We start from the raw sequence: 21,435 nt of genomic DNA on the forward strand, positions 1-21,435 counted from the left end.
CCTCAAGAGAGTCATCCTACCACTGAGTTAATGATTGGGATTAGGAAAAGTGACGTGCGTTGTCTATTTTGTAAGTAAGCAGCCACTGCAGCTAAATGGAGTCTAATAGAAGTATAGGCAAGGACAGACTGCTGTAGATGAAGAAGGTAACCATCCATGTCCTTCACAGCGGTTGTGAGAGAGTCAATATAGTTAGGGAGATTGTTTGAACAGTTTCTGTAGGCAGCTGGCTCTGCATATACTATACCAAAATGAGGTACAGTGTGCACAGAGTCCAGTGGAACCCCAAAGGTAGGAAGAGGTACAAGTAGATAGCACCTTACTCTCTATTTGTGGTAGTGTGAGCGAGCAGTAAGGCTTTATCAGAGGGTAGTTAAGCATTTGTTGTACACAATCAGGCAGCAAATGATGTCACACAGTCAAAGACTGAACTCAGACCAATTTTATTTGTATACAAATATTATTTTGTTATATTTATTTTCTAGAACCAAGCAATATTGTCACAGGTAAGCGTAAATGGTACTTTTCAAGGCAGGTTGAAAAATACAAGCAAGCTGAATGAAAATGTCTTTGTTACAGGTTTGCAACGACTTTCAATACAGTAGAAATTGCTGTTCGATTACTTTTCAGATGCAAGTCCCCTGTAAAAGGTACTCCAGGTACCAAGGGCCTGGTGATCAGAGAGGGCCTCCGAGGGCTGCAGCATGTATTATGCCATCCTCGAAGACCTCTCACCTTAACACCCACACAGTCACTGCAGGCTGCGCGTTTTGGTACAGACCTAACTGAAGATTAGACATGGCACACATCCATGTGTGGCATTTCCACCACCACTGCCCGTGGCACTGATAAGTCATCCTTCCAGCAGGCCTCACAGCCCTAAGGCAGGGTGCACCATACCACATGTGAGGGCACAGCTGCAGGAGCAGTATGCCCCTACAGTGTCTGTGCCATGCACAGATATTGTAAGTGCAGTGAAGCCATTTTGAGTACATGGGCTGGGAGTTTGACAACACAAATTCCACAGCTTCAGGATGGCTCTACTGGAGGCTGAAAAGTTTGGTATCAAACTTCTCAGCATAATAAATCCACACTGGTGCCAATGATGGATTTATTATGAAAAGCACTCAGAGGGCATCTTAGTGATGTCCCCGGAAAATGACCGACATCTGGTGTATTGGGCTGACGGGTCCCCGTCAGCTAGCCACTATCAAGTTTCTGACCTTTGTGCTCTCGGAAGTCAGAAACAAAGCATTTTCTGGGGGAGGTGCTTCACAACTCCCCCTGGCAGGAACAGCAACACTTGGCCGTGAGCCTCAAAGGCTCTCACCTGATGATGTGCTGATTGGGGCAGCTAATGGAGATGCTCGCCGCCCCCCCGTCCAAGCCCCACCTTTGGCGGCAGGATAGGCAGGAAAATTAGTAAGCAGAGTAGGGGTGTCCACCTTAGCCTGGCACAACCCTAGAGTTGCCAAGAGCTAAAGTGAAAACCTCTCTTAGAAATTCTCCATCTTGAATTGGAGATTTAGGCTAAAAAAGAACAGGGATATGCCCCTCTCCGCAAAGTGAGGGGGCACCCAAAGGGTGTAATCACCCTAGGGGACATTGGCAACTGCCCCACGACCTTAGTAACGCCCTTAAATTTAGTATTTTATGGCTCTCCTGAACCTACGAAGGGCTGAAGAGCCGTGCAGCAGTGGAGAAGGTAACTGACTTGGTGGCAGCCCTCCCGGCCTGTCTCCTCCAGCGACCCTGCTCCAAGAAACCAGCGTGGACCGCAGCCAGCAAACCCCCGCCCAAGTACTTCCGTCGACACTGGATTTGTCAGGCCAAGAAACCAACACAAGGACTCCGGATACAGGCAGATCCACTACACTTACACCAGATGCCCATGGCCCGAATCTAGGTGGCCCACCGACCCAGTGAACTCCCACTGACCCAGTGAAGTCCCCCCCCCCCCCCCCCCAGAGAGCCCAAGCAGGGATCCAGCATTGGACGACCACTCCTGACCGGCCCCTCGACGCCTACAGCCTCAACCTCAAGGGTCCCCACGACCGGATCTGGTGAGAAAACCTGATGTGCCCAACCAACAGTGTCCCGGCATACCTCCACCATCCAACTTACCGCTCTAGTTGTGGGATTCCATCAACCAACCGCTGTAACTGAGCCTGGAGCAGTCTTCCCCATGCGAGTTACTAATTGTATAATGATATATCTGTAAGAGACATTAGTTAGTGATAGATTCCTTACCTTAGAATATCCCCAGGCGGCAGACTGGATCCGGAAAGTTTTGCATAACAGTACCCCTGTGCGTCAGTAGGTGGCGTCCTGCGGCTCCGCATCAGTCACTGGTGTTGGAAGCGCCGAGATGACGTCACGGAGAGTACTTAGGTGCCACCCATGCACGCCGACGTCAGTTCTGTACACGACTTTTCCGCGCCAGGAACGCAGAGCCATGCAAGATACTGACCATTGGTGCATCAAACTAGTGCCCTGAAAGGGATGACCTTAACCCTAGTAATCAGTTCTCAGAACTGGGAGGATGGGAGGGGGAGTAAGAAATCTATCACTAACTAATGTCTCTTACAGATATATCTTTACACAAGTTGTAACTTGTACATCTGAAAGAGACATGTTAGTCATAGATTCTTTATCTTAGAATAGATACCCCAGCAATACCAACCCAGGTGGTGGGTCTGCGAACAAAATTACACCAGGAAGTCACGGAGAACAGAACGGCCAAAGAAGCCGTTTTTCCGGACCAGACTGTCAAGGCAGTAGTGCTTTGTAAACGTGTGCAGCGAGGCCCACGTAGCTGCCTGCAAATGTCCTAAAAGGGAACGCCGCGTCCCAAGGCAGTAGTGGCTGTAGTTGCCCTGGTGGAATGGGCACGCAGTCCTACAGGAGGCTCCTTCTTGGCCAAGGAGTAACCTGCTTTGATGCACAGAACGACCCACCGGGAGATGGTCCGTTTGTGCACGGCCCAACCTTTTTTGACGCCCCCGTAGCCATCAAAGAACTGATCATCCACCCGGAACGGTTATGTACGCTTTAGATAGAAGGCGAGCGCCCGTTTTGGGTCCAGACGGTGGAGTCTCTCCTCCTCCCTGGAAGGATGCGGAGGCGGAAAGAAGGTGGGCAAAGTGACGGTCTGCCCGATATGGACAGGCATAACAACCTTTGTCAAGAAGTTAGGACGGGTCCTCAGAACCCCCTTGTCCGGATGAACTGGAAGGAAAGGAGGCTTGGAAGAAGGAGCCTGGAGCTCACTCACTCTACTTTCAGAGGTAATAGCCACCAGGAAATCTGTTTTTTAAGGTGAGAAGACATAAGGGACAGTTATGAAGGGGTTCAAAGGGAGTGCACATCAAATAAGTCAAGACAAGATTCATGTCCCACTGAGGCATTATGAAAGGCACGGGAGGAAACTAGTGTGTAATGCCTTTGAGGAAACGGTTAATAATCGGGGACTTAAAAAGATAAGGCTGATCAGGAAGCCTGAGCAAGGCGGAGATGGCAGAAAGATAACCTCTGATAGTGCCCAGAGCAGAGCCCTGCTGGGCCACAGCCAGAAGAGACAGATTAACCTCAGAAAGAGGGGCAGAAAGGGGATCCACAGCCTTTGCTGTGCACCATGCCACAAATTTGTTCCACCTGCAGGTGTATGCCGTTTTAGTTGAGGGACGCCTGGCTGCCAAAATAACATCACAGACTTCGGGAGGAAGGTCAAAAGCAGTCAACGGCCGCAGCTCAATCTCCACGCATGAGGTGGAGACTGGACAGGCTCGGGTGGGGGACCGACCCCTGCTGCTGCAACAGAAGATACCTCCGAAGAGGCAGACGGATCGGGGGATCGAAGCTCACACTGAGTAGCTCGGGATACCATACTCTTTGAGCCCAGTCCTGAGCCACAAAAATGGCCTGGTTGCGCCTGATCTTCAGCACTCTGGGCAGAAGTGATATAGGCGGAAAGGCGTACAACAGACCGCAATTCCACTCATGATGAAAAGCGTCTCCGCCTTGGAAATTCCAAAGCGCAGAACTGATGACATTGCGTGTTCTCTTCGGTGGCGAACAGATCTAACCAGGGCTCTCCCCACTGCAGAAAGAGACCCAGCACTTCGTCTGAGTTCAGACGCCATTTGTGATCCATCATGCACCGACAGCGGAGTTTGTCCGCCCTGGCGTTCAGAGAACCTGCCAGGTGTTGAACCACCATTGTAATGCCCAGAGGCGCAAAGCCTCCTTGCATAGGGTCCAGGACCCCACTCCGCCCTGTTTGTTGAAATACCACATGGCAGTGGAGTTGTCCGTGAACACCTGCACTACACTGCCCTGGACAGAGCGAAGGAATGCCTTCAGTGCAAGACAGATCGCCCGCAGCTCCAGAAAGTTGATATGGAGCCGGGACTCTGCCGGAGGCCAGAGGCCTCTGATCTCCGCCTCTCCCAAGTGGCCTCCCCAACCCAGGAGGGACGCATCCGTCACCACTGTGTGCTCCGGTTGGGGAAGGGAGAGGGATCTGCCACTGACGTAATCTCGATTTGTGAGCCACCACTGCAATTGCTGAGCAGTGCCCCCCGAGATCTGGACATGATCGCACAGGTTGACCTGATGCTGTGCCCACTGGAACTTCAGGTCCCACTGCAGAGTCTGCATATGCCATCTGGTATGTGTCACCAGCAGGATACAGGAGACCATCAGAACCAGAAGCCGGAGGGTCATCCTGGATAGAGGCTGAAAGACCAGAATCATAGCCTGAATATCCCGGACTCGTTGTTCGGGAAGATAAACCCAAAACAATGCTGAATCCAGAACCGCTCCGATGAAGGGGAGCTTCTGAGAGGGACTCAGGTGGGACTTCTGCACGTTGATGGAGAACCCCAGCAAGTGCAGGAGGTCGGCCGTAGACTGGAGTGACTGACGACTGCCTGGGGCGAGCCCGCTTTCAACAACCAGTCGTCGAGGTAGGGGAAGACTGACACCCCGGACTTGGGCAGATGAGCTGCAACCACCGCCATCACTTTCGTGAAGACCGAGGGGCACTGGTAAGGCCAAAAGGGAGCACAGCAAACTGAAAATACTCCCGGCCTACCATGAACCGCAGGTAGTGCTGGTGGGACGGCAGGACGGGAATGTGAAAATAAGCGTCCTGCAGGTCCAAAGGCACCATCCAGTCTCCAGGGTCGATAGCAGTCATGACCTGAGCCAGAGTTATCATTTTGAACTTCTCCTTCCAGAGGAAGAGATTGACGTCAAGGAGGTCCAAGATGGGGCGCAGGCCCCCCTTGTCCTTCTTGGGGACCAGAAAGTAGTGGGAATAACCGCTCCCTACTTCCTGTCCGGGAACACACCCGATGGCCCCCTTGGCCAGGAGGGCCGTGACTTACTGTAGGAGAAGAACCAAATGATCCCCCGACAGGCGGTGGCACCGAGGTAGCATGGCTGGAGGGGAGGACTGAAAGGGAAGTGAGTAACCCTGGCAGATTATCTGCAGCACCCACTTGTCCGATGTAATTTTGTGCCAGTGGGGGAGGTGGTGGCAGATCCTGCCACCCACTGGCGTGGGGTGCTCCCTGAAGCTCAGATTAGGAAGGTTTGGAGGTGGAAACAGCGGGGGTCGAGGTGGACGGACCTGCATGCTGGTTCCCCGATCCGCCCCTGCGAAAACCGCGACCACGGCCGCGCGGAGGCTGGCTCTGCACAGGCTTGGTGGATGGGCTTGCCTGGGTGCCTCTACCTTGGGCACAAACGGAACGAAAACCAGGAGTGGCCGGGGTCTTAGCAGAAAGATCCGAGTACTTGGCCATAGCCCGCAAGTCCTTAAAGCGCTCCAGGGCACTGCCAGCACCCTGTCGCCAAAAGGCAATCAAAAGGCATGTCCACGAGTGAGCTCTGGACATCGGGCAAGAACCCAGTTGAACGCAACCAGGCGTGGCACCGCAACGCCACAGCCATAGAAACCGCCCTGCCCGATGAGTCAGCGGTGTCCAACCCACATCGAATGGCGAACTTAGCCACACCCTTACCCTCAGCAATCGCTTGAGAAAGGACAGCCTGCACCTCCTCAGTACACTGAGGCAACACCTGGACAACAGCAACCCCCACTGCGTGGGAGCAGCGACCCAACAAGCATGCGGTGTTCACCGACCGCAGTCCCAAGCCCGAAGAGAACAACCACTTCCCAAACTGGTACAGTCTTTTAGAGTCCGTATCCGGCGAGGGCCTGGGAAAGGCACTCTGCGACGTCGAGGCCTGAATGACCAGGCTCTCAGGCGTAGGGTGAGTGAGTGGTCAAGAAGAAAGGGTCACTGGGCACCAGTCGGTGGAGTCTGGCGATGTTTTTATCCACCAGGACCCCCGTGGCCGGCCTCGACCAAGTGCCCAAGAGGACCTCCGTAAGGGCATCATTGAAAGGAAGCAACGGCTCCGACAAAGTAGACGCTGTTTGGAGCACCTCGGTGAGGAGGGTGGTCTTAAGGACCACTGTGGGGAGGTAAAGGTTGAGGGCCTCAGCAGCCTGACGGAGTACCATCGTATAGGAGGCACCTTCCTCCATCGTAGACGGGAGAGAGGCGAACCCCGGATCAGAGGAGACATCGAGGTCGGAGTCACATTGCCAGGCAAGAGGATCCACGGACCCTTCCCAGTCCTCGTCCGCCTCTGGTGTAGAGGGGGGCGGTCGCGGCGGCAGAGCCGGAGAAGGAACAAACGGCACTGGGAACAGTGCCGGCCGGCGCCGCCTCCCAATACGGATCCCAGACTGGAACAATATGGTCCGGGAATCAGGGCAGGGGAGGGATAAATGGCACCCAGTGCAGCGCCGAGGGTGGAACCGAGGGCGCCTCGCGGCGCAAACGGCGTAGGATCCTGTGGCGGCAGGGCTGGAGCCAGCAGCGGAGCAACCGGCCCAACAAGATGTGGACACGGGACCGTGGGCCTGAAGGCGCGCCAGCGGTAATCCATGGCATCAAGGAACTTTTGCATCTGTTCTCGAGTAGTCGACGGACCCGGATATGGCAGGTAGGCCACGGGACTCCCAGGCTCCAGAGGAGCCGCAGGGGCAAAGCCCCTGTGTCCACCTCGTCCGCCTCCGAGGAGCGACGGGGGTCGTCGGAGTGCGAACACGAATCGACTTCATTTAATGGAGTCGCTTACCGGAATCCGAAGGCGAAGACTTGGAGCCCGAGGAGCGACGGCTCCAGTCCGGAGAGCAGTCCCGGGAACGGCCACTAGATCAGGAGCGGCAGCGTGACGAATGCTGGACCTCCAACAATTTCTTATGCCGCTCCCGCAAGACCTTGGGGGCCATGGCTCGACAGTCCCGGGAGTCGTGATCGGTCTCCAGGCAGTAGAGGCAAACATCGTGGGAGTCTGCCACCAACATATTACGGTGACAGGCCCCACAAGCCTTAAAGACGCACAGCCCTACGTGCACCAGGAGAAACAAGCATTTACAATGCAATGGTCTCGGCATTATTAAAGGTAGAGCTATTGGCATTGCTCATGACATTTTTTCAAAATCTTAAATAAATGGCATTGTCATTTTCATTGCCAATAGCTTAATCGTTAAATAAATGGCATTGTCATTAACAATGCCAATAGGTTAATCGCTCGCAAATGCATGACCTATTGCATTTACCCCCACACACAAAGTCACCCACACACACATACAGAGTCACCCACCCACACAGAGCCCCCCACACACACACATCCACACCGAGCCCCCCCCACACACACAGAGAGCCCCCCCCCACACACAGAGCCCCCCACACACACACAGAGCCCCCCCCCACACACACAGAGCCCCCCCCACACACACAGAGCCCCCCCCACACAGAGCCCCTCACACACACAGAGCCCCCCCACACACACAGAGCCCCCCCACACACACAGAGCCCCCACCCACACACACAGAGCCCCCCCACACACACAGAGCCCCCCCACACACACAGAGCCCCCCACACACACAGAGCCCCCCACACACACAGAGCCCCCCACACACACACACAGAGCCCCCACCCACAGAGCCCCCCCACACACACAGAGCCCCCCCACACACACAGAGCCCCCCCACACACACAGAGCCCCCCACACACACAGAGCCCCCCACACACACAGAGCCCCCCACACACACAGAGAGCCCCCCACACACACTTACTAAAAAGCACAAAGTCTTCATACAAATAAAAACATAATCATGGTACAGCAGCTATAAATTAGGTAGGAGTTCATTTTTTTACTTTAAACTTCTAAAACAAAAAATCGGATAAAATGGATGTTGTACATAAACATGCATCTCATAACATCTATAGGAGAAAAAAAAAATCTTGAATTTCACAGTAATTTTATGATCTTTATTTATCCTATAATGCACATGTTAATGTCGTAATACACTATAATTGGTGGGCGACATAGCTGATAAGCAGAAGGTTAGCAGATTAGAACGGGAGAGGCCTCTTATTTGATACGAAACATCTCAAGTCACCACATTATCCTTGCACTTACAGCTTTCCCAAAACTCACAAAAAAAGTTTTGTTCCCTGGAGGAAGACCCAAGACTTAAGGAAATTACTCCTCCCACCGAATACCCATATGTATATGTGGACAGGCTTTTTAGTTAAACACTTATTCACCTTTATATGGGACAGTAAGGATGTATTTAACAAGTCTGATGATGTACACTGAACGCAGGATGCTATGGGACTTATAAGGCGGGATGTGGTACTACCAACTGCAGGACACGGTTAGAAGCTCCAGGTTTCCTCCTCTAATGCCAACCCTTTTCATATGTTGGTATGAGGGGGAGCATCTATGGTGCATCGACTGCAGGATGGATAGACCACCTCTAATGCTGGGGCCATTACACAGAAGATGTTATAATCTGGTAAGGGGCAGTTAACGAACAGTTTCATAAATCTCTGAAACAAAACCCCTTTAGTGTGTCATTAACGATGCAACCTCCCAATGAAATATTGATTTTTTAAATTTATTCCATTGATGTTCGCCCAGCAACATCCCGGTGACCGTGTGTGCCCCGAAATAAACATGAAGCACTCTGCACGATGACAAGCCAGAGGCTTTGCAAGACAATATGCTTCACGGAGGAACATTTATGAGATGCCACATCTACCTCGAAAGCAACTCAGTTTTAGGAGAGAAGAGACTGCGCTCCAGCTTCAACTCAGATTTGACATAGGTTGGGTTTTTATCCCAGCCTCATTTTACCGCTCCATAAATATCTTTAACCCACCAACCAACAAACCCCATCCACACGCACCTCTCGTCAGGCACTCTTCCAGGAGACAATGAGGAACCCTTTTAGCCCCGCCACTTCCGGATTACCTGCCTCACTTCCAATGGCGTTGCGTTCCCAGCCTCGCTCTGAAGTCTCTTCTTTATCTAATTTTGAACGGCGGTGCGTTTCTAGCCTCGCTCTGAGGTCTCTTGGTTACACTAACGGAACGGGACTGGACCTTGTAGCCCGAGAGGTTAGGTCCCCGTTTACCGGGTGCCGGACCCCGTAAAATATTGATACCTATGGGAGTTCTACTTACTGTGACCGCACCGAATATCTCGTAAACACGGAAATCGGACTTCTGAACTACTCATCGGATCAGGCTCTAGGCTAGTGGCCATCTTGGATTGGGACGCAGTGCTCGAAGAGACGAGCGATAGAAACCCACCAGTCTCGTAGAATTGTGGAAGAGACATGCAGACCATGAGAATGAGTTAATCATCGAAACGCATAACTGCAGCTTACAAGGCAAGAGAAGGATCAAGGGGTGGCTTGGACTGCAGCTACTCAAAATGGCTGCAGTTTTATTCACTCAAGAAAGGAGTCACCTGCAATATGTAGTCAAAACGGGTGCCTGGCTCCTAATTGGTAAAAGCCAGGAGTGAATGTAACTATCTACGCAGCATACGAGTTAGCAACATATATGCAGCTTACATGATACCTTGAGTGATGAGGGATAGCCCGGTTGCGGATACACAAAATGGCCGCTTTACTATTTTTTCAATGAACGCTTCCTCAGTGAGCTCAGCAGAGAGGCAGACTCGCTATATTTGTAGAAGGTGCAACATATAAAGAGATCAAAGAAGAAACACTTACATTGCTGGCCCAGCCACCTAGCTCCCCAAGGCATCCCAACTTCAGTATTCCCCAAAATGTACAGATAAAAGGGCAGTCATAACAGTTCAATAACGCAACACGCCTTCTCACAATAACAAACTTGTCTAAAAAAAAAATATATATTATTCACATCAGTCAAAAGCATACTTCATAAACCAAAATCCTCACTTTATATAGGAGCATACAGACTGACCATATGTCTACCTCCTGCGAAGTTCATGTAATTAAACTGACTATGGAAGGGTTTTCACGGCTCTGCCCTTCAAAGACCTCGTCCACCCACAAACAGACATCTTCACAATATATTCCAAATCTAACCGAAGGGTCCGAGAGCGTTTTCAAATGACTCAAGTCCCGCTTCAGACGCTTACCTAACGGTTGACTTTTGTGTGACGTCGGAGCCAGAATGCAGCTTTGTTACGTCACAGAGGGTGCTTTAATGGAGTTATTTCTCCCGCTGATAAAGAGCAACGCCGGATCATGTTACACTAAAGTCTGCCCTCCTTATAACATCACAAGCAGGGGGCGGAAAGTACCCAAAGCAGTTACCTGACCTGCGACAGTAAACAAACGTATTTGGACACTTTGAAAGCTCTAAGCCCGCTCACCTTAGAAGCAGCGAGTAAAACACGACCACGTTTCTCCGAGGCGAGGCAGAAATGCCTCAGAGAAAGCATAGTCTTTTTCAGATTCGGGGGCGTGGTTTACTTGCTCTCCTCTTCCCATTGGCTGGTATGTAAAATTCCAGCCAATGGGAAGAGGAGAGGAAGTAAAGAGAAAGAAGCTTAGAAAAACTCCCCCGAATCCGAAAAAGACAGGGCTTGAACCGAGTGACGCCCCTCTCCTCCAATGGCTGGCCTCCGTTTAGGAAGCCAGCCAATGGAGAAGAGGGGCGGGTTCAAGCCCCCTTACTAAAAATCATTAAATCTTCGGAGCTCCGCCCACACTGCTTACAGCAGTGCGACGAGTCCTTGACCTAAAAAGGATGGAGACAAAGTCTCAAAATAGCAGTCAAAAAGTGACTTATGTACATGCTCAATCCGGATCTGCGCTTACTGGCGTGGAAAAATAAAGAACGGACGTCAGCCCCATGGGTGGCGCCCAAGTACTCTCCGTGACGTCATCTCTGCGCTTCCGACGCCAATGGCGGACGCGGAGCCGCAGGATGCCACCTACTGACGCGCAGGGGTACTGCTAAGCAAAACTTTCTGGATCAAGTCTGACGTCTGGGGATATTCTAAGGTAAGGAATCTATCACTAACGTGTCTCTTTCAGATGCTGAGATCAACTTGGGTCCCAGAAATAAAAGTAACTTAAGTAATATTTTTCTACAACCATTGGCCTGGAGTCAGTCATTGAGTGTGTGTGTTCCTGCCTTGTAGGAGTATGTACAGCAAATAAATTCATACAACCCTCTGATAAGCCTAACTCTTAAGCCCAGGTAACAGTAAATTAAGAGTAAGGTATTATCTACTTTCACCTCTACCACACCTTTGGGGACTCACTAGACTCTGCGCACTATACCTCTTTTTGGTATAGTATATATAGTGCCAGCTTTCTACATTCTACACCCAACCTCAATGTGCTGCTGGTGGTGTAGACTGTGTGCTTACCTGAACCTTGCCCTCTGCTAATCTTAAACCTTCAAGACTGTAACTGTAAATTGGGTACATGACCATGAAACAGTTCTGTTTACCTCCAAAGGATAACATAAAACTTTTAAAGACAACATTTCCTGAAAAATGTTCTAACTTTTTTGCGAAGATCTTGGTCTTAAAATAAAACAAACTTATTTTTCTAAAATTGGTGTGGATCTCCTTTTTGAGTTGTGTCAGTTATCGGTCAATGTGTGTGCAATAAATGTCTTACACTCCTCTGTGGTAGGCCTAAGGCTGCTCGCCCACACTATCACTAACATAACACTATGGGTTTACATTGAGCCCTGTACACATCTGGGCAATCTCTGGAATCTGTGCTCGTAATAACCACGGAGTGGCATACAATATACAGCGGCAGCATCCTACACCCTCCGCAGTCCTACAGCACATCCTGAGGAGTCAGACGTGCAACTCGCACAGCCAGACTCACTCCGAATCAAACAACCAAACCCACAACCTCCATTCCTCAGCATGCCGGCCACCAACTGCACAGCCCTCCCAGGTCCTAACATTCCAAGGTGACCTTTCTAACCAGGACTCCTGTAGGGATTGCCCACCCATCAGATTCCAGTGTCAGGTATAATGTCACCAGTATTCGAGGGAGTATCAGATTCCTCGCTGCACTGGGAGGGATCACCTCCCTGCTTTTTCACCTTCCACTCCATCTCTGCCTTTTCCGCATCCATGGTGCAATTGTCCCCGAGCAGACTTCTGCCGCCAGTGACGTGTTCATAACACGGTGCATATGGTGCTCCCTGCTGATGTCCTCTAGCTGGGAAAGGTTCAGCTTTTTTCAGGGACGACCTCGGGTGCAACCCACATGTCCAGCCACAGTCAGTCATTCTCTGAGCGATCAAAGAAGTGCAACTTGCCTACCACAATGACCCAAAGCTTAGCTAAATAAAGGGCCATTTATTTCAGATCCATAGCGCGGAGGTGCTTTTAACTTCCAAGAACATTTTACAACACACCTACGCGCTTATAGTTTAGTCAGGATGAATGGCAATGTTTCTGTTTTCAAACTGAGGAATCAGAGCCTCCTTAGCAGCTTGCAGAATTGCATCCCTGTAGTTCAATACGCGAGCAATGAGGGCCGTGGGAGGCGCAGGCAGAGGGGGGAAGCAGGTGCCAGAGCCCTGTTCGCTCATTCAATAAAAAATTAGTTGACAGCCCCGTCGGCCGCAAGAGTGATTCAACCGCTGTTCCAAAAAATGCTGTGTATATCGGCTTTCTGCCTGCTCCAGGAACTCCAGTAAGTTATTCCTCCTCGAACGTGCCTTTGCATCCTCGGCTTGGTCCTAAAGGGTACCAGTTGTCAGGCGCGCCACCTGCTACTAGAGTTGATGCACCTCCGTCTGGAGGGAGGAGACGTCTGACTCCACATTGTCCACCTTGCCTGCAACCTTTTGCATATCTGCCTGGAGCAGATTCACTTCAATAGACACTCCTGCAATTTGTCCTTCCAGGCCACCCTAGAAACCTGGATGGCCTCCAAGAGGGCACCAAGTGTTGGTTCTCCCTGGTTCTCTGGCATAGCCAGAGTACCTTCCTGTTTATTCTCTGAGAGGTCTGGCACGGAGTAGTGTACTGTGTGATGGTGTAATCCTGTAATTGCCTCGGAGGCCAGCCCTCCCCCATGGGGAGCGTGAGCTAATGAAAATGCCAGCTACAGCCTTACTCCAGAGTACATGTGAAGACCTCCACGCATGCAAGATCTTCACGAAGGAATGCAGCACTTGGCCCTACTAGGATACTTTCTCACAAATGTCACAGGGGTCACTGCAATTCAGTGCCCTTCAAATAACTGGCGTTCTAACCCCTTGCCCCCCCCCCCCCCCCCCCGAAGCTAGTAGTACTCTAGGTGCAATAATGTTCCAGCGACCTCTAGCGGTCCATGACCTCAGTCCTCCCCAAAAAGGACTGAACAGCAACAGAAACCCAGGAGCCTAAGTCTCACTGGAGGAAAAGGACCGACGTATACAGGTTACCAAGCCACCCCCTTCCCCCTTCCCCCATCCAGGACCAGCAGGCTGGGGGGGAAGTGGGTAGGGGGGATTGCTGGAATGTCCACCCCAAACAGCGAGCCCCCCGCTCCCAACCCCTGTCGCACAGTACGCCCTCACCGAGCACGCCCCATTCCACGACAATGAGTCAAGACCCACACAAGCCAACGAGTACCAAATGGGATAAGCATGCCCAGCCCCAACATCTGCACAGCTTATTCCTCACCGCCCAGTTTCCAAAAGAAGTCCAAGAGCCCGGGCGGTACCACCAGCAGTCCACACGTGTCACTATATGCCCGCAGAGGGCCTGTTCCACCTAGTCATCTCAGTCTAGCCAATCGTCAACACCCCCAGGGTCACAAGAGCCACAAGGCTGCCAGCTACCACCATTGCAACGGGAGGAACTCACAGAGGGCCAGCTACGAAGCCGCAGGACACCCCGTTGCCAAACAGGTACTTCCAGGCCTCACCGCACGACTCCACCACCTTGCTTTAGAGACTTGGCGGAGCCATAAGCAGCATCTTCGGTCCAGTGCAAGATCCACCCCCGTCCTCCCTCCAGGATGATCGCAATGCCACAGTTCACACTGCAGGCAATCAGCACTGTAGTCCTCATCGTATAGCTACACCTCCAGTCCCAGGAGCCCAGGCGGGGCCGTAAACAGTCAAACAATACCGCACAATGTCTCCTAGGGGCCATCCCAGCAAACCTGTGATGTTCTGCATCGACTCTCCTCACTCCCAGTCACCCACACAAGAAGGCCGCCGAGACCCGAGTACCACGGTTAAGGCTCCCCTCCAACCATCAACCTCCGCAGCGGGGCAAGGTGGCTGGCAGGGCACTTCCAATCCTCTCTGCCCGGTATTGCAGCAAGCCCCAGATGACCAGTGGGGCAGTCTGATTTCTGGTGCGCCGGAGGAAGCCCCCACCTGGGCATCAACTCTCCTCTGCGGTGAAGGCAGCCGGTGTGCCCTGCATGTTCTGCAGGTCCATCCGGTGCCCCCACTAATGGCTATTCTTGCCCTGGGATCTCTGCCACATGTGAGCGACACGGCACCCATAGGCCGCTGCTACTCCAGGTGTGTACGGCTTCCTCCCCAGACACTCACAGCGCCATCATGCAGCCCAAAGTCCCTCTCCCCCTCCCCCAGAGAAGGGAAAGCAAGCCCTGCACCTACATGGCAAGATATCTGATCCTCATTTCAGGATCCCGCAGGATTAGGTGATGGGGAAGCGGTGCTCCCTAGAGTCCTGTCCTGTAGGCCATCTTGGTTGGCCACACCTAAAATATTAAGTTTTTAATATCTAAATTATGCGTCACAGATGATATGTTAAATGCAGCGCACCAACTAATACTTTTCTGGAATTTCTCTTCATATTGATTACATCGATCATCTGAAAATAACCCCCAAGAAATTACAGACAAACTTTGTTTTAATAGTCCATCTGTGTTAAAAACTAAAAGTCCATTAACAATGTAAATTACAATCAATAAAATTCTTATTGCTTATACTTCCATAAAGGGGGGGGGGGGGGGGGGGGGGGGGAGTCATCTAAACAGAAACTAAATGAGGCGAAACGTATGATTTTGACAAACTTGGCAGTAAAAGCAAAATATGAAAGGCGGCTGAACATGAATTACCTTCACCAGCGGGGCCCAAAACATTAGAAATAGAAGGGCAATTAATAATTGGCAGATGTGAAGTGTAATACCTGAAGAAAAAACAATAACTACTAGTAAGAGAAATAAAAGGAAACAAATGGGAAAATAAGTCTATGCTAGCAGGGTGGCTGGAATTCAGCACTGGATATTACATGTTATAGAGAACTGAAAAATGTATACCCTTTGACCCAGCCAGTCTGTTACGTAGACAGATGTGAGAAGTACAGAAAGGTACACCTCCGTGTAGCAAAGTGCCCGATTCACAGGGAAATAAGTTCTGAACAAAGCAGAGTACATTTACACACATGAAGGAGGGAAGGGCCTCTGGGGTTTGCAATTAACCAAGGAAGAGGGACAAGATGAGATTATAAAGAAATGTAGAGCTACAAATAAAGCATTATTTACAAATATAATAAAAAATAACATTCAACTGTCCACACTCCTTACCTATCAGGGTCAATGAGAGAGCGAATAGTGATGGCAGCCTTTAGACGCTGCTTTACGTCCAGGTAACTTGATGGCTCATCAAACATGAAACTAAAGAAACAAGATCAGAAAATTACTAGAATGCACTTTTTTCAGATAAAGAAATATCCACATTTCAGGGGAAGAATCATGAGTGAGTCACCTCAAAAGAACTTGTTTGAAGTTGGAAATATCCGAACCCAACCCTAGAAGGCAGAATGATATTATACAGCTCTACATGCGCCATGTAAGATTTTTCTCTTAAATATGCCATTCTGCCAGTTTCCTCAAATTTATTTTGGTTACATCAGCAGCGATGTGATACATTTTCCAACCTGCAACTGCCACATGGTGTATGTTGACGTGGTAGAGTGAACCTAAGTATCATGAGCTCAACACTACGTGGCAGGAAGGCTGCATACCTGTGCAAAACATGTGATCTAGAGTTAAACATGCTGCCAGACATTTTCATCTAAAGTAGAAGTTATAAATGATGAACCATAGGTGGTGCTGTAAAAGGCAATGTAGAACTCCTATTGCTTGAACAGCAACATTTGAAAAGACACAAGGTTTGCACTTTAGATGTACTCCCCTATTAACAGGCAAAGAAAATCACCTACCTCCCCAGTAAAGTGCCCACAGACCTCATAGGCTAAAAGCGATGCCACCAGATTCATAGGGCATCCTTCTTAAGAGTCAAACATTAAGCTTAAATGACACCCACCTTATGGATGACTCAAAATAGGCACCCAAATGGCTAAACTATACCACAGCCACTCTCCGGTAATTAACATCCCAGAGAAGAAATACAAATCGCCAACCCATAAATATATATTCACTATAAAATTCTAGACATTGAAAAAGACTACTGAAGTTTCAATGCATGCATTAACAAATTAGCACATTGAGTCATTTGCCGTACATGTCTGCTTTCTGGATGCATACAACAGCACAGGCAAATCGCTGAAGCTCTCCTCCAGAGAGGTCCTCCACGTTTCGTTCTCTAAGATGGGTCAAATCTGCAAACCAAAAAAATTTAAATTATAATGTCATACATATTATGCACTGGAGAACATGCGATTTACCCTTTTTAATGCTTTTTCTGGTGGATTCTCTATTTAACAGCAGAATACTTACCTTATTATACTCCCCAGGTGACGTACTGGATCTAGAAACTGTCAGCAGTGCTATCGTGCGATGCACAGCTTCCCATTGGCTCTGTAGCACTCCGGAAAAGCACAGTGCAGAGCCGCATATAAGTACTACCACTTTGAGTGGACGTCAGTTCCGTATTTTCACTTCTTTGCCCTCATCTACAGAACATGAATAAATGTTGGGACCAAGTGCGCCAAACTTTGAACTATTTTAGATGTTAAAAAGAGGTGACTCCTCTGAATGAGGAAGGAGAGCAGTAAGGAATCTGCGGTTAGACACGTATCCACCAGAAAGAGCTTTACCAAAGATAATAAACAAGTTCCTCTGATGGAAGCTTGTTACTGCAGAATCCTACCCTTAAAATAGATACCAAAGCAGTATTTCCCTAGCCGGAGGGCCTATGGAGTGGACTCAGACCAAAATGTTCCTTAGGACCTAGCTGTCAAGGCAGTAGCACATAATGAATGTATGTAGTGATGTACACATCGCAGCTTGGCAGATGTCATGGACAGGACCCCACAAACAAATGCAGTGGCAGCAGCGAAAGAATGGGCGATCAGACATTCTGGGGACTGTTTCTTGGCCAATGTGTAGCCAATCTGTATGCAGACACCTTGTCTGGGTTCCTCTTCTGTACAGCCTGATGTTTCTATGTCCTGGAAAACCTCACAAAAAGCAAGCTGATGTAATTGCAAATAAGGAAGACAGTCTTTGAAGTCAGACAATGCAGCAAGCAACTATAAATTCAATCAATCGGGGAATTGTGAAGTGCGCTACTCACTCGTGAGGGTCTCAAGGGGCGCGTGGGGGGTTGGAGCAGCTCCAGGTCTTGAGGGTCCTCCTGAAGATGTGCAGAGTAGGGGTGTGTCTGTTGTTGACCGGGTGCTCGTGCCATGTCTTTGCTCTTCCACCAGATCTGGCTCTGAGGATGGTTTCGGTGAGGGTGGCAGATCCGAGGTTTCTCTTGGGTATGTGAAAGAAGATTCTTTCATTGAGATATAGGGGTCTGGTGCTGTGGAGGCATTTGTAGGCGTGGGTGAGTATCTTGAAAGTTACGCTCTTCTCGATCGGGAGCCAGTGGAGGTCTCGTAGGTATTGGGTGATGCATACATGTCAAGGGATGACGAGGACGAGTCTGGCTGCGGTGTTCTGTATGGTCTGGAGCTTGTGGAGCAGAGATTTGTTGATTCCGGTGTAGAATTTCCAGTCTGCTGGCCATGAGTGCGTGGGTGACAGTCTTTCTTGATTCGGTGGGGATCCATTTGACGGTCTTGCGAATGATGCGGAGGGTGTTGAAGTAGGTGGAGGCGACTGCGTTGATCTGTTGGATCATGGTAAGTGACGAGTCGAGTAAGATGAATTGACTCTAGGGGCATACACATGAGAAGTGTCAAGACCAAGTTTAAGTACCACTGTGGCATCACAAACAGCTAGGGAGGGTACAAGTGTCAAACGTTTAATAAACCGCATCACTACATGTGATTTAACCAAGGATGGTTGGTCTAGTAAACCTAGAAAGGGCCCACAAATAGTGCCCACTACCTTCCGTTGCTGGGCCAAAGATAAAACAAAAGAACGGCGACCAGCTTGGCTTTCAAGGGATCAGTTTAACGTATGCCATACACGGCCACAAATCAGAACACGGCATAAATGGATTTCGCGGAAGGCCATTTAATTACAAGGAAGTTTTCTACCACTTCAGGTGGCTGATCAAATGCAGTGAGTTGCTCAATCTATATACATGCAGACTGCACATTCGGGTGGAGGAACCTGTCCTGTTGGAACGACAGAAGATTCACCCAAAGTGATGTCCTAATCAGAGGACAGGTGCTCATACCCAGAGGCCCCGGGTACCCAACTCTACTCTCCCAATTCAGAGCCACTAGGATGACTTTGGAATGGTAGTCTTGATCTTTTTCAGAACTCCAAGCAGGAGAGACAGACAAGAAGGTATACAGGAGTCCAATAGCCCATTCCAGCCAGTACGCATCTCCTAAGGTCTAACGTTGAAGAAACTCCAACTCTCGCAACTTTCAACACTGCATGTTTGACGTGGCAAAACTATCTAGCCAGGTCGCCACGGTGACACCTCAGGATGTAGAAACCATTTGGCGTCTGCCAGGCACCACGTGGTCATCTTGTCTGCTCTGGCAGGACCCCGATAGGTGGTTCATGATCAGGGAAATTACTTTGTGCTCCAACCAACCCCAGAGGCGCATAGACTCTTGGCACAGGAGCTCAGGCCCCAGTACACTATGCTAGTTTCAATACCACTTAGGGAAACGGCCTCAGAAGCAGGACAGAATATGCACTCAAGACTTGAAGCAGTAGCAGGACTCTGCTTAGGCTGCAATTTCTTCTTGTGTTCGCTAACCTATGGCTTCACCTCCCAGCACAGGATCGCCTTCATGAGGACACATTTATGGCAGGATTTTGAGTCTGGCTCACATTTATGGCAGGATTTTGAGTCTGGCTCGAGCCCAGACAACAGAAGGCACCACATGCAGGTCCGTGACCGACATCGGTTTCCTGCAGTCATGGCAGGAAACCTGTATCTTTGGGTGGGGACATTGTTCCTCAGCACACTGGAATTAGTTTATAAGTCTTTTGAGGATGGACAAGATTTGGAGCGGAGCTTCGAGTTGGCATTGGAACATGAAGAAATAAAGGAAATTGCATCCGCATGCGGCAATGGCACTTGTATGCTGCTCTGCTTTGTCACTTTTTAGCTGCCCTTGGAAGCACAGCCGGGCTTGAAAGTTTCCTGATCCAGCGTGGCACCTGGGGATCATTTGAAAGTGAAGAATCTGTCAAAATGCACACGACAATCAAATGTGAAGCTTTACTTCTGACCAAAGATTTAGATGCCATTTATTGATGGCCCTACAGCAGTGGTCTTCACAATTTGTAAGAGTTCCCCCACACCCTTCTCTACAGAAAGTGCGTCGAGATGTCCCACAAACTTTGGAGGACTGATAGGGTTGCTGGTGATGCAATGATAAAAGTATTAAGATGCCGGCCAATTTGAGATTTACAGGGACGCTATGGATACAGGAGTTAGCTCTTCTCTCATTTGTCTCTTCCTTTTTCATTGTGCACTTGCTCTCTTGTTTATGGCATTCATAGCCCCTTCTCCAGTCACAGCACCCTCATGATTCATAGCATTCCTTTCCTGTCACTGCTTAGATCGGTGCCCACGTATCCCTAACAGCCCTTTCGCTTAACTTCTAACTCAAGTATCCGATCCATACACCATTATAAACATTCCCCATCATTGTTCAGATCTCAAATTACTCTCCACCTCTCCCACCACTTGCCCCTCTTTAATTAGCATCCACCTCTCTCCTGTTACTGCCCCTCCAATCAGTATCAGACACTCTTGTGGAACAGGTGTGGCGCAGCGGCCAGGGTACCCGACTCCGTAGCACGGTTCAATCCCCAGCGCTAGGTTATCCCAACACCATGTGAATCTGGGTAATAGCTCGCTTAATCTTCCTGACACCCCCCCAGCACCGGGATACATCTCCGGAGGTAGCTATGCGCTTTACAAATGCTTGTATTTCATTTTCATTTCATTTCATGTCACTGGCTACCTCACACGCTTCTCCTGTCACTGTCCCACCTTTGTCACCATCCCTCTTATTCAATGTGTTGTATTAGGGGTTATCCTTATTAAGTATTACTACGCTGGGCTAGTCTTATTTATTAATTAACGTCGCTGCACACACGCAAAATTGATGTTTTAGTGGCAAACTGCTTTTTATTTGTTGTAAAACGTAACTAGACGTTAAAATAAATCATACAATAATACATGCAATAAGCCATTGCTTATTTTTACTGGAACTACTCTGTCCCAAATTACCACAGTCTGATCTTTACGATTTATGTGTAATGGACCTTTATGTTTTTACGGATGTGCAGTCGTTATATGTCGTGTGAACAACGTTAATGTATCCACATTGATCCCTAACTTGCTTTGACACGTCAGACACCCCTGTGATATTTCATCTGGCGTGCTGTATTAGGGGCTACCTTCGTTAATGACTTCATGGTTGGACTAGTCTTGCTTGTTTGTTTCCGTCGCGATGCACTTTGCTCGGTTGACATTCTAGTTGCTGTGAACAGCGTGCGACATACTCTAAATGCAGCAAGACGTAAAAACAAATCATACTTTCGGATAGTGACGCACATAGCACAAAGTAGGTGGGGATGTGAATATATTTAAAATATCAAACATAGCGTGTCCTACTTTAATTATCACATTTCCGTATTCTAAACAGACAGATGGTGCCGCACACAGGTAAGGAGTGACAATATGTTTTTTCCTCTTTTTGATTCTTGCTGGGGAATGTTTG

At 49.5% G+C, this 21,435-nt stretch overlaps 1 protein-coding gene across 1 annotated transcript in view; it reads right to left on the reverse strand.

Annotated features, from left to right (window-relative positions):
- ABCE1 (ATP binding cassette subfamily E member 1) overlaps positions 1-21,435 on the reverse strand; it is a 147,261-nt gene that overhangs the window by 55,642 nt on the left and 70,184 nt on the right. Inside the window, exons 8-9 of the mRNA XM_078676877.1 lie at positions 16,848-16,944; positions 15,908-15,997 (exon numbers count right to left, since the gene is read on the reverse strand). Of these exons, the coding sequence (XP_078533003.1) occupies positions 15,908-15,997; positions 16,848-16,944 (187 nt within the window). The remainder of the gene's footprint in view (positions 1-15,907; positions 15,998-16,847; positions 16,945-21,435) is intronic.

The sequence above is a fragment of the Lissotriton helveticus genome, chromosome 2_1, assembly GCF_964261635.1.
Source record: "Lissotriton helveticus chromosome 2_1, aLisHel1.1, whole genome shotgun sequence".
NCBI lineage: Eukaryota > Metazoa > Chordata > Amphibia > Caudata > Salamandridae > Lissotriton > Lissotriton helveticus.